The 14,260-nt window shown below is 36.2% G+C and overlaps 1 protein-coding gene across 1 annotated transcript; it reads left to right on the top strand.

Annotated features, from left to right (window-relative positions):
* Positions 1-414: 414 nt before the first annotated feature.
* Positions 415-13,531, top strand: LOC127846747 (soluble guanylate cyclase 88E-like). Its single transcript, XM_052378256.1, has 11 exons — positions 415-1,194; positions 1,584-1,643; position 2,075; positions 2,706-2,820; positions 3,726-3,855; positions 5,394-5,540; positions 8,756-8,902; positions 9,177-9,333; positions 11,134-11,243; positions 12,204-12,293; positions 12,866-13,531. The coding sequence occupies exons 1-11, from the start codon at positions 415-417 to the stop codon at positions 13,346-13,348; spliced, it is 2,220 nt and encodes a 739-aa protein (XP_052234216.1). The 3' UTR covers positions 13,349-13,531.
* The last annotated feature ends 729 nt before the right edge of the window (positions 13,532-14,260 follow it).

Below are 14,260 nucleotides of genomic sequence, written 5' to 3'. Positions count from 1 at the left end.
TTAGAAAATCGAAAAAAATATATTGTCTTATGCATACAGTGAAAAACAACTGTCCTCCTATAGGACGGTTAACTTCATACACATTAAAAACTATTCGTTTAGCAACATTTGATAAATTATTAAAATAAATAGCCTGTTATCACATATTCTATCTCAAAGTTTGCGAAAATTTGGTTTCGCACTTTTTTTACGGTACCCGTTATTAATAAACCTCACAACATAATAAACACTCTTTTTTTCAAACCATTATCTATAAAAGTTGTTTAAATACTTAAATAAACAAACAACACGGTTTGAAAACTGCTGCTACTTCTACTACAACATCTACTGCTACAAGATCATTGGAACATTATAATCATGTATTGTTTAAAAAAAATACATTCTATTTTCTGTTTTAAGACAAAGGCGGGAACGATGTATGGCCTCTTGATGGAAGCTATCGTCCACTACGTCAAGGAGAACTTTGGCGAGGGCGTATGGCTTGATGTTAGGCGACTGGCAAACATTCAGCAAGTCACCTTTGCGACACACGAGCGCTACAGCGAGAAACTGGTACCAAACATCGCTAAAGCCCTCTCTGATATCACGGGCATACCGTACAATGGTATCATGGATGCGTTTGGTGTATGTTTCGTGTCGTTCGTCGGCCAATACGGATACGACAGGATATTGAAGGTGCTCGGTCGCAACATGACAGACTTTCTCAACGGTCTGGACAATCTTCATGAATACCTTCGCTTTAGCTACCCTAAGCTCCGTCCGCCTTCTTTTTTCGTTGAAGAGGAGACTGTGTCCGGTTTGACGCTTCACTATCGCAGCAAACGTAAAGGATACGTACACTACGTTAAGGGACAAATCCGCCAAGTTGGGGCGATGTTCTACAACACCAAAGTGGACATCGACGTCATCAGCGAAGAGGACACGGACAACATGACACACGTGATCATGAAGTTGCATTTCGACAACACTGCATTCAAGGAAATTCAAGAAAAGAAAAATGTCTACTCAGAAACTCTTCCGCTAAGCTCCGATGTGTTCTATGAACTTTTTCCGTTTCATATTGTGTTTGCCGAAAACATGCAGGTCCGGAGCGCTGGAGACGGCCTTCGAGCAGTGTTTCCGGATATGGTTGGACAGAGAGTAACGGACGTATTTTCTATGGTGCGACCGTTGGTTCCCTTTTCTTGGCACAGTGTAAGTATAACATATCTGCTGAGAACTTAAGCATGGTAACACCATGGGACACATGCAATAATCAATTACTGAACTCGAAAACATATCCGAAAATGTACAATTTTGTTTAAATCACGAAATGCAGAATTATCTGAATCTCTTATCGATTACTTAGGGTTGTTTATCGATTAATGAAACTTAGTTTAAGCGCATTTAACACATTCGATAGGCAACGATTTTGCTAATTAATTGTGTATGATACAAATAATAAGAAATAGGTTCAAGGCTTAACAAGATGGTCATTGAATTACATGCATAGCTAAGTGTGCTTAAGTGTTACAGACTAGTCCTTCTCTCTTGAACATATATGAACCACACCAAATACAAAATGGATCAGACTTATTTTTCAGATATTGGCTCACACAAATAATGCTTTTGAGTTGCTGTCACTTAAAACTGTCTCTAGAAGAGTGCCCGCTGGCGAGGTGCAGGTAGAAATAGGTATTTGATAAATTAATTTGATGCCTATTCCAGGGAAATTATAATTGTATCGGTGTGATAATTCTCCATATAACTTACAGTGCTATATAAATGTATTATTTTGTTCAAGTTAAACTACGGCTTTTCTCATGTTTCGATTGATTCTGAAACTCGACACTCGCTAAATTGATTTACCGTATATAAGGGAGGAAACAATTTTTTCATCTTGCAAAAAACTTTTTTTTTTCGACCGAAGCCAAGTAAAATATTTGATACCGTGTATAGCCAAACATATAATAGTGTCATTATGATCGTTTCTATTACAGTAGTAGTGGACCCCCCTCTCCACTTATGAAATGTTGACATACTTGAACAAACATATCTTCTCTGTGTACGTATATTGCACAATGTACATGTATAGAGTAGCCAGCAACCGAAACAAAAAAAAAATAATCCCTGAAGTTTCATGAACATTTTCCTGGCTTAATAAAAACTATAGTTACCATATTTAACCGTTTAACCCATTTATGCCTAGTGGACTCTCCCATCCTTCTAAATTGCATCAATTTATTTCCAAAACTAGGGATGTCTAGTATATTTATTTCTATATTTATAATATTCCTTACAGAAATTCCTTTAAGCAAACAGCGCAGACCCTGATGAGACGCCGCATTATGCGGCGTCTCATCTGGGTCTAGGCTGTTTGCCAAGGCCTTTTTCTAGACGCTAGGCACAAATGGGTTAAAAATACTTACTTCGGTCACTAGGTTACATATATACATACATACAACTAATTTTGTTTCGAAAATCACTGACGTTGAGGAATATTCAATTGTCTAACTTCGTTTACATTCTAAGGTAGTAGGCATACAAATGTTCGACTAGTTAAACATATATATGTTCAATGGCTAAGCGATTTGTATACAATGCGATAAAAATGGCATCGTCTTTAATAAAATCAAGTATATTCGATACGGTTTTTATTCATGCATTTCGACGTGATATTCGTCCATCGTACTACCGTATCATTAGTGGTTGTTCTATATTAGTAGACGACTACGAAAGGGACAGTGACGAATCGAATATGGACGGCTACGCTATTCACCTAAAAGGACAGATGATGTATATGCCTGACTGGAGGGCAATCATGTTCCTTGGAACGCCCATGTAAGTAAATCTGAAGTTCTTCAAGTAAAACAACGCCATTCTACTCATGGCTTTATAAAGAGTAGTTTGTGTCCCGCAGTATCACAAATGGTTGAAACCTTGGATACTGGTTGATTATTTTGGTTAAATGTTACGCTTCATTTGTTAAAACCTAAGTTGATTTGGAGATGAACGTTTCAATAAAGTTAAAATTCATAATTTAGAAAATTAAAGATGATTTCAAGTACGTTGTAAATATGTCACGTATTAAAGGAATTTGATTTCTCAACGGTTGAATATAAGTCGGGACTATGAAAAAAAGTTTATATATTTTGACTGTCGTATACTATTCTGAAATATGTTTAAACCTTATATACGGGGTTTACACAATCGAACAACAAGCGAAATATGTAAATATAATACTTTTAAGAGGACAAAGGTATTAAAAAACGATTTGAATGTATAAAATAATGAATATTCACTTCATTACTTCTGTCGATTACCTTCTGAACAAATATTAACAATTTGACGTGTTTTTATGAACGCGCTTTGGTTAATATTTCTGTTAAAGAAACACGTTGTTAAAAGCGGTCACACTACATGTACGAACGTATCTTTAAAAACGTTCCATGAGCGTTAACGCCGATTGATTTATTAGGATGCTTAACTTCTTCCACACGGTTCATAGATCTCTCGTGTAAAGTTATTTCTTTTAAGCAACCAGTAGCGAAACTTTAATAACCTTTTGCACATCTGAATTTAAAATCGGTTTGTTAACACTTTTCTACTGATCCAAGCCAAAACATAATACAAACATAATTTCTCTGAAAATGGAAAAATAAAAAAATATAAGGAAATTCCTATTATCGGGCTTTTATTAATCAGGACCTTGTGCATACCGAATGTTTAATTTTTCCGTATTGCAGATTGGAAAGCATAGACATCATGTTCAAAACGGGCCTTTACATCAACGATCTGAGCATGCACGACTCCAGTAGGGACCTCGTCTTAGCCGGCACGCAGCAATCCGCCGAGCTCAAACTCGCCTTAGATCAGGTAAATATGATATGGCATAGTGTAATGGCCCTATTCCACTACGAAAACAAGCCATTGATTCGCTACCATTTATCACATTTTTTTAATCGGGAAGACTCGCGACAGTCTACGATTCAGTTACGACACTGGTACGATTGAGTTACGACGAATCGTGGGGTTCGGTTGAAGTCTTGCGAATATGGTCGCGACCTAACTACGATGTGTAAAAATCTACTGCGACTGTACTACGAACGATGCAGATTGGTCACGAATAAGCTAGGACCTCACCGAACGCACCCATGAATTAGGCGCCAATATCTATTGATATTGATCATTCTTTACAATGTGACACATTCTTCTGTGTACATGTACATGTATAAGAAGGCATCCGTTCCTTTTTTTGCGCCAAATCAAAAATGGAAGTTCCACGTAGGGAGCTGTAGTTTTCTCAGTAGAGCTTGAACATAAACACCAAGTGTTGATGACAAGAGGAACAATAAGAAGAATTTCTTACAATTTTGATTAAAAACAAATTACCTGTTATTCATACAAACTAAATAACTGAGTCACGAATTACCTACGATTCCATTACGACGCACACGAACGCACTACGACGCTGTTACGAGTCAACTGTGATTAAAGTCAGTCTTGAAGGTATTGGCCAAATTTTCAACACGTTTAAAATCTGGCCACGATTTTTCGGGATCTCACGAGTTGCAGGAATCACTAAAGACAGACCCACGACTAGCTACGAATGAGTTAGGACCTTCGCTGAAAGATCTACGAATGACCCCAACCTCAAAATATTGGAAATCGGGACACATCGTGGGGATCGGGTCGTAGAGGAATTCCCTTATAAGCCAGGTTTACACGCTCCGGCGACTCCATTCCTCATCCCAGTTTACATAGGGCATATGGATAATAACTATGTTTTATGTACATGATGATGACCTATATTTGCGCTTTAAGAGAAACGTCTAAAACCAATGGATAAATAAACCTTCACAAGACGGCGAATGTGATCAATAAATAACTAACATCTCTGACAATAAATTGTTTCATGTAAATAAAAGATTTGTCACTTCTTCTTCCTTCAAAGCTTTTAATATCAAGCACGGCCGGCAGTGCTGCGTAATGGGTGATATTAAAACAATGCAACATCTATTGATGGGAATTTCACTAACAGTTAGACGTTCTGCAGCAAATACACATATAAAAGCATTGTAGTATTCCATTGATTGTCTAAGAGTGACACACTGTGTAAGCTCTATTGAAAGAAAGTGTTTACTTAAGTGGAATTATATGCATGCTGATGCCAAACTCTTCATAAAATATGTTCAAGCATAAAGCATCAACAGCTGTTAAAGCGGCGTCAACATAATCATTACGGTCATCATTATCAATTTTGGAAAATTACGGACATCACTTTCGGTGTCCTAATCAGATATATCGCCTCATTCATATATCATCTCATGTTCAATAACCGTACCAACCAAAAGCGAAACGCCATAACTGGTTCTTGCAGTTTATTATCACTACGTAGTAGGTTGCTTCTCCAGGAGCAGAAGAAGAGCAAGATACTGCAGGAGAGCATGCACAAGTTGGACGAGGAGATGCGGAGGACGGACTCACTGCTCTATCAGATGATTCCCAAACAAGTGGCCGACAGGCTTCGCAGTGGGGAGCCAGCGATCACCACCTGTGAGGTACGGAATCTTCGATACCTTTTACATTATGAATTTCACATTGTTTTACATTTTGTTCTCAAGTTAAAATTTTATACAGACAGACCCATCAATCATCACAAGAGGTAATACTGTTTATCTTTTTTGATTGTACATGTATTTGTGTACATGTATAACAAAAACACTTGTTGCGGGTTAATTTTGAAACATGCTATATCTACTGAGAATCATTGCAAGAAATACTATTGTCATTTTAAGTTGTGTTTTACTTATCTGCTTTTATTTTGCTATGTCTTCTTTTAAAATAATTCAAAAACAGACAAGCATTCCGTCAGAGGGCTTAATAAAGTAATACTTGTAAATAATAACACCGTTGTGCATCACATGAAACTCTAGTTTTTCCGCCAAAGACAGCTCACTCTTCCGCTCTTGCAGACAACATCTGAGTGCTCATGACATCATTATGTCTTTTGAAGGAAAAACAAACGAATAGCCATTTACGAATGAACATGATTTTGATACAATTGATCTGATTGTGTTTGTGTTTACCAATGATAAAAAACAATGCAACAATTATGTTTTTATTTAAAATAATAAGGAATGCAATTTTCATGACATCATCACGTGGATTTTAATGCTCTAAAAATATGTTTGGACCCCATGCAATCGTGGTTGCAGTGTAAAGCTAGATGTCGTTTCGGAAAATTGATTTCCATAAATCATGACAAAAGTAAAAAAACGACATAATCAGACCTGTTTACCCTACCGATTGCTTCTCAGTAGTTTGGAGGGCATCTCTCAGTAGTTTTGGGCTGTTGTCAGTAGTTGAATTTTATTTTTTTTAAATTTGAAGGATGACCTTGAATTTTCACCACTCAAAATGTGCAGCTTCATGAGATACACATGCATGCCAAATATCAAGTTGCTATCTTCAATATTAAAAACGTTATGGCCAATGTTAAAGTTCTCGGACGGACAGACGCCATATATTTGACATTTGACCTTGAAGGATGACCCTCACCTTTCACCACTCAAAATGTTCAGCCCCATGAGATACACATGCATGCCAAATATCAAGTTGCTATCTTCAATATTGAAAAATTAATGGCCAATGTTAAAGTTTTCGGACGGACAGACACCATAAATTTGACATTTGACCTAAAAGAATGACTTTGACCGTTCACCACTCAAAATGTGCAGCTCCATAAGATACACATGCATGCCAAATATCAAGTTGCTATCTTCAAAAGTGAAAAAGTTATGGCCAATATTTATCATTTGGAAGTCAGGTCCCAAAATGTGCTTAAAAGGAAGTTTAGTTCCAAAAAAGGGGGGGGGGGGTTAAACCGTTTTGATTCGGCATTAAATGAATTAATAGACATAAAACGCGTCGAGATAATAAAATAATCGTGATTTATGTTGTATTTTACTGTAAACATGTACAAAGACTGTTCATTGTGAGAGAAAAGGATATTCGAACATCCAACATCTCGAAGGTCAAGAAATTAAACAACACATTGGTCGACGGTTTTGCTTCAATAAATTTTTTATTCCGACGTCTACGGTATTGAAACAAAAAAACGAGGTGAGCACAAACACCGTAGAGCCGAAATGGCTTATTCATTCAAAAGAAATATAAATATAAACTGGCTAACCGGGTGAAAATATCCGCTACTCCTTCACGAAAAACTCTAAAACGATGCCATCTTTGAAGTTTTGCAACAACGTTTTCACTTAAACGCGGTAAGCTCCCGTATAGGCAGGCCCCCCTGTTTAAATGATCTGTAGTATGCCCCTTTCAGTCTTTTGAGTGTGTCTTTGTTATGCTGAGCATTGGATGCCAAGTATGTGTTTAGTTTGTTAGTCCCAGGTTTGTCAGAGGATTGCCCTACCTCAGTGATGGTAATAATCTTTTATAATTGTTGAAGAACTGTCTCAAATGATGAGTTGATGAGATAAAATTGACAATTCCTCTAACATGTATCAGCTTCAAAGAGTTCAAACCATTACCACTACATACATTTTGACACCATGTTTTGAGAGCCATTAAGATGCTAAATTAATTGGTACCATAAAAGACTGGGTACGATATGCACATAGATGATAGAGATTGAAGCTGTAGTTTGTTTCAAATAGCTTATTACCAATTGTAAAAAGAGCTGTACCTCATAAAATAAACTTTATGCATGTTTTTTTTTAATTATAACCTACTTTGAGCGATTTACAAATCGGGAAACATAACTTTCAGCGTTTTATTCAAAGTCTTCTCTGTTGATAGAGACAAGTTGTTCTCTGAAATTAACTCGCACATAATAACCTACGCATTGGTGGTTTTCAAGTCCTTCTCCAAGCTAGATCCTTGCATCATAGTGGAAATGTCTTGATTTGAAGATTTGATCTTCCAATTAATGTAGCTCTGCGAGTCAATGTGTCGCTTGCAGTCATTTTTTCCTCCATGAGCGCACGAAAAATCAACGATACATGTTGAACAGTGAACATGTTTCCTTTTTAGGACGGCCCGAGGCATGGCCAGTATTCTCTATAGTTTTCTATGTACTTTCGAGAGTTTGTTTTAGCAACTCTTTGGAGTGTCAATATCGGCGTCTGATTCTGTACCACGCCGATTGGAAGAACTTGGCATGTTTAAATTGCCAACATCCGGGTCACTAAAAGTATGCATTGTCCCCGGGAGGCTTGAATGTTAACATTTCTTACTACGCAAACGCCAAAAAGATTATGATTGATGAATTACCGACAATGACCGAAAATAAGCGAAAGTACGATTAACAACCGAAATATGACCATTTTGAGCGACGGATCCGTAATTTTACAGTACAAATCCGTAGTTCGTAGTTTAGCCAAAGAATCCTTTGAAACTACGACGAATCCGTAGAAGTAAACAGGTCTGCATATTTAGATTAATGAAGGCCTTTTACTGAGTTTAATCTAGTGCATAAATACGTAGTACACAAATATGATATGTATATTCAACTGTGTTATGAAATATCATATCTATATCATCAGATATAGAAACTACAACATTGTGTTCACATTGGCTTAGTGTGTAACTTATGTCCTCACAAAATGATGGCATGTGAGTGCAAGTACTCGTAGACAATATAAACGGTAAGCGTTTAATTAACTAGAAACATTAAACATTAAGCTTTATCTTTTATAAATATTGGTATTGCAACGATAACATGTACTAATGTTCATAATTACTCCTTCTTATTCAGGTATTCGAGAACGTAACGATTCTGTTTAGTGACGTTGTTGGTTTTACCCGCATCTGTAGTCAGATCTCTCCAATGGAGGTGGTATCTATGCTTAACGCTATGTACACCAAGTTCGATCAGTTAAGCGAGCGGCATAACGTCTATAAGGTCAGTTTAAATAGTCCGAGTGTATCGACATTCTGTTAAATTATATATTAACTAATCGTAGGAAGCATGACACAGTTTATATCAGAACGAGAACTGTGAGTTGTTTCTTTAATAGTTATGTCATGCATTTGTTTATTTTTTTCGATCTTCATAAATGAATTTTGAGACAATCCCAGTATATTGTTTCATTTGATGGTTCAACTATAATGTAACCGACTGACCCTTTGGTCGTCGTGTGCGGAACTTACAACCGTTGCCATATCATTCCCTACAGGTTGAGACGATAGGAGACGCGTACATGGTCGTGTCCGGCACTCCAGAAAAGACGCGCTACCACGCGCTACACATCTGCGATATGTCTATCGATATGCTTAACGCTATGTCCGAACTGACGGACCCCTCCACGGACGGAAACATGAAAATCAGAGTCGGTAAGGATGGCTAACGAGACGTCCCGTTTCTATTTGGTTTGTACCAGGAGATTCTACTGTCAATTTACTAATGTTTTCAGAAGCTTTAAATGCAGAAACAAGTATCATGAGTCTTATTATGTAATGTATCGAAAGCATTGATGGAGTTTGGCATAATGGTTTAATGTTTTAATCTTAGCAAAATCAGACTAAATAAATTATGCTGAACTTATTTAAAACATACCTTCCAATCAGCTGATAACAAATTGGCATACACTGTTGTTCTTCTAAACGAAACGCCATATCTGCAGGGATTTCACAACTGTCCGTACCTGCTGCCTTATGAATTGTATTTAATTAATTGTATTTATAGTATTTGACATTTCTAATCAAACACATATCAGATTTGTTTCAGATGATACTTAAATTACTATAAATACTAAAATTAAGGTACTTATCCCAATTAATCACATCGGTTATTAGACACACATACAATTTGACTAGTCATATTGATTTTAGAAAAAGAAAATACTGTCAAAGGTTACAAATAACACATAATTTAAAAATCTTACAAATGAAACTTGAAACTATAAATGTGCCCGATATACGTCTCTATCAGCTACAGTTTATTGTACCATATCGATACATATTAACTGGCAAAAACTCAGCTCACCTAATCAGGTCGCATTGACATAGTATAGCGACCGAGAGGTTACGGATTTGATCCCCACTGTGGGAGCGTTCTTTAGATCTACCCAATAGACAACAAGTACCGACTATAGACCCATGTCTAGGATCTAAGAGCTTCTAAATAATTAGTGCGTACTTTAAATTAATTCGAGCTGAAATAAATAGGTTTTAACTAAATTATAAAATTAAGCTTTGTACAACATTTTAGTAGTATTAGCAAATCGAATGATAAAAATTGGTTGGTAATCTGTTCAGTCTAGAGGCAACAAAAAGGAAAGTAAGTTTCTTCGAAAAATCGAACAAAAGCATATGCCTTCGATTTTTGAACAAAACAAGTATTTCACTTACAGTAGTTGTGTGTTCCCCATACCTATACCAGAACAGTACAGATATTCAACAAATTAAATTCCGAACGCCTTCAGAAGAATATAAGACGACTGACCATATATAAAAAACCTAATCTTGTTCCTGATTTAAGTGTCTGTTGAGCACTAAAATAAATCTAAACGAAATTTTAACGAAACTTACAGTTAAGATCTCTTTAACTCCAATCTTACACAACCGAACAACCGACACTGAAAGAACTGCAGGGCTTTTGAGATTTATCTGTTTGAAAAATATCATGGGATCACCATACTACCTATCTACTGAAGTAATCTGTTTTACTCCAACCACTTTCTTGTATTTCATTGTATAAAAGCCTTATGTATCCAGCATAGATTGATGTTTCACATGTATGCTTATAATGGGGCTATCGTTATCTATCTCCTAATGGTTTGAGCTACATCACACAAATCAAAAGATCGCACAATATAAATAAATTCCCATGATCTTATTTTTATTGCACTGTTAGCAATTTTGTTCACAAAATTGCTATTTTATTCATCGTTGCTTGATTTCTACTGCGAGAAGAAAATATATTGCATATTCATGTAAGTAAAAGTATATTAGAAATAGGTTGGCTTGAATGCCGGATGGCTCGAACTTTTGTTGTCGGTTCCTGCGAGTTCGAGCCATCGTGTTTCGACTGAATATACAAGCACATTATTTATGCTCACTCCAACAATAATGATTGATCTTTTGAAACGTATGAAGTTATCGCGTCGGAGATGTTTACTTTTCTATGTGAAGGGGTTCATTCCGGTAACACGGTTGCTGGTGTGGTTGGGATCAAAATGCCGAGGTACTGTCTGTTCGGTGACACCGTAAATACGGCCTCACGGTTGGAGACCAACGGGGAGGTTAGAAGAGCGGATAATTATTTTGTTAAAGTATCAAAGCAAATACATTTTTGATGTAACAATCAATCTTATGTGTAAATTGGTTAAGTAACATGTTTATTGTAAGATTTCGGGTTAAATTGTAAAGGTCGACTGGTCAAGTTTACACACTTCCTTAAGCTTGAATGTAACATTCAAGTTACATGGATCGTTTCATAGTTTATTACTCGTGACATCCTGATTAAGTACAGATACCTACACAATTTGACTCTTAACACACAAACGTTCCTTCCAATAGTGCTGGAAACTATTTTGAGTCATAATCTAAACATGTTATCTTGGGTCCTTTTGTGCACAATGTATCGATATGTCATATTAAAGGGATCTTTTCACGCTTTGGTAAATTTACAAAATTGAAAATAGTTGTTTCAGATTCGCAAATTTTCGTTTTAGTTATGATATTTGTGAGGAAACAGTAATACTGAACATTTACCATGGTCTAATATAGCCATTATATGCATCTTTTGACGATTTTAAAACCTAAAAATTATAAAGCGTTGCAACGCGAAACGATTGAATAATTTGGAGAGTTCTGTTTTTGTCGTTAAATTTTGTGAAACTACGAAGATTGCTTATATAAGGTATAAAATACTTTGTGTATATGTACTCGGCGGAATAGCTCAGTAGGCTAAAACGTTTTTACTTCAGGACTCTGGCAAAACTCCAGGGGTCAGTGGTTCGAAACCTGGTCCGGGCAATGTTCTTTTCCTTTTTTTAATTTTATTCTTGATTTTTTACTGGAGCTTTTACGATCCAATGTTTACATTTATCAATATAAAGCATTTAATGAATAAGTTAAAAAATGCCAAAATCTGTGAAAAGGCCCCTTTAAAGTATCTGAGACTGTAAAAAGAATAATTATACGTTACCTTTTTCAGAATACATTATGCATTTATATTATTGCAAGTGTTTTATTAACAGGCAAACAAGATTCACATCAGTGAAACAACGCGTACAGAGCTTTTGGATTATCCATATATCTTAGAGGAGCGAGGAACAGTCACTGTAAAGGTAAATCTGAATTCTTATCCTCAATGATTATTTGATTATTCAAAAATATAAAAGTTAATTTAATTTTACTAGTGTTCTTCATTACATCTTCATTCCGCCAAATAATTCTAAAATTACATGTTCATTAAACGCTTGCTTTTCATCTGGATTATAATTATAACGTCTTATTTATTGGCTCCATAATCTCTTCCACCACTAGAACGTCAGTGCTTTGCTGTTTGGTCGTATTTAACATATTGCAAACAGTAATCTAATTATCCATTTCAGTGTCGCAAGTGTTTATTTCCTTTTACACAATCGTTACGAGAAAACGTAAATGTACATATCCTGTTAATCATTTGTAATAGTTTCACAGTTACACGTATTAAAAATAAATGGCAGGTATTGTTGTATTTATATTAGGACGTACGGCGAATAAACTAATTTAATCGGTTTTTGGTTTAAATGAGATGAACGGCAATCGTTCACTCAGACTCTGCTAGAAACAAAACATATTGACACACATGCGCTGTTCTACGAATGTTTCATGACGAGCTCATAATACTCAATACCAATTTGATCTTAATCTGCAGGGAAAAGGTGAAATGAAGACGTACTGGCTCCTTGGTAAAGACCCCGTGGAAAGTTCGATCGCGCACTGTCCGTTTGGTTCCATACTTCTCGGAGAGCTCTCAAACGTGAAGGGAAGCAAAGACGCATGTACAGCGACGAAACGGAAAAATCGCAATGAATTCGGCAGTGAACGCCATGAAGTTCGATCTCTCTACTCGCCAGTGTCATTTGAGGACGTCAAACGCTCCAAGTCGTGGAACTCGACCCCTACTGACTCACCCAGCAAACAGAACGTAAACGTTCAATATCAAAATGCCAAAGACTTTCATCAGGAAAACAGAATGGTATCGGCGACCGTTTGTAACAATCATACGACACTCACTGTCGAATCGGAGAACACGTCTAATATTCAACGAATAGAGAACACAATCCAGTTTGAGGCAGAAGTGATGAAGCAACCGCACTTGTCCAGCCATATAAGTAGAACGTGTGTTATGTTGTGAGGTCATGTAGTCGTTTAATAGTTTAAGAAAGGATATAATTTTTACATCAAAGATGGCGAAAACATTAACGTTTAGTAAAGAAAAAATGCATCTGAAATCAAAAGAGATATGGCCCCAAAAAAGTCTTCTTTGAACGCTGTTAGTTCATCGGAGGATAGAAGCTGCAAGTTTAATAGCACACAATTAAATTCCAGAAACTATATAAGGATATCTATTCTTGTTCTTATCCATTACTATGATAAAACAACTTTTCAAAATTAACCGATTTCAACTAAGATCGACGTCTTGGAATTGTGATTGAAAAGCATATTGGGGTTAAATATGTTTGAGGGCGAGCAAAATCTCACTCTCACCACAGGATCAAGCGCAAACCAATTGTGGAAACACAAATGATGACATGCGTACCTTTTATAACACACAATTTGAATTATATATATATATATATATATATATATATATATATATATATATATATATATATATATTCCCTAGTGGGGGCAGTATGGGATAAAACTTAAAACGATTAGGAGATATGTTTTAAAATTATAGTACACGAAGAAATATGGTAAAGACCCGTTAACATTATTGAATGGGCACGTGGAAGATAATTTATGTTAACACACGAGAGTAGTTTCAAGTATGTTTCCTAACAACCGGTTTACAAAAACGATGAATATACATGTAGGCTATACTAACGAGGCATTGAAAAACAAAATAAATTAGGAACTCAGTCAAATATCAGTGTGAGTTTGAGCCGAAGTGTTTGCTCAAAAACAAAATAATTATCATCCTTCGTATTAAAAAACGCGTTCTTTTTTTCTCGAATAGATATAACTGTTCCCGTCGACGCGTGTTCACTGACCATTCACGTCCTTTCTTAAACAGAATCGTCGGTTGAGAACTTGAATTGTC

This window comes from Dreissena polymorpha, chromosome 1 (assembly GCF_020536995.1).
Source record: "Dreissena polymorpha isolate Duluth1 chromosome 1, UMN_Dpol_1.0, whole genome shotgun sequence".
Classification (NCBI taxonomy): domain Eukaryota; kingdom Metazoa; phylum Mollusca; class Bivalvia; order Myida; family Dreissenidae; genus Dreissena; species Dreissena polymorpha.
Note: the sequence above shows the minus strand (reverse complement) of the source record. Positions and strands in the feature narration are given on the sequence as shown.

Bases quoted from the DNA above. Each gene is read 5' to 3' on its own strand.
- LOC127846747 (XM_052378256.1), top strand. From the start codon at position 415: ATGTATGGCCTCTTGATGGAAGCTATCGTCCACTACGTCAAGGAGAAC. The intron at 2,821-3,725 runs GTAAGTAAATCT...TCCGTATTGCAG, and splicing joins ATGTTCCTTGGAACGCCCAT to ATTGGAAAGCATAGACATCA. The intron at 8,903-9,176 runs GTCAGTTTAAAT...CATTCCCTACAG, and splicing joins AGCGGCATAACGTCTATAAG to GTTGAGACGATAGGAGACGC.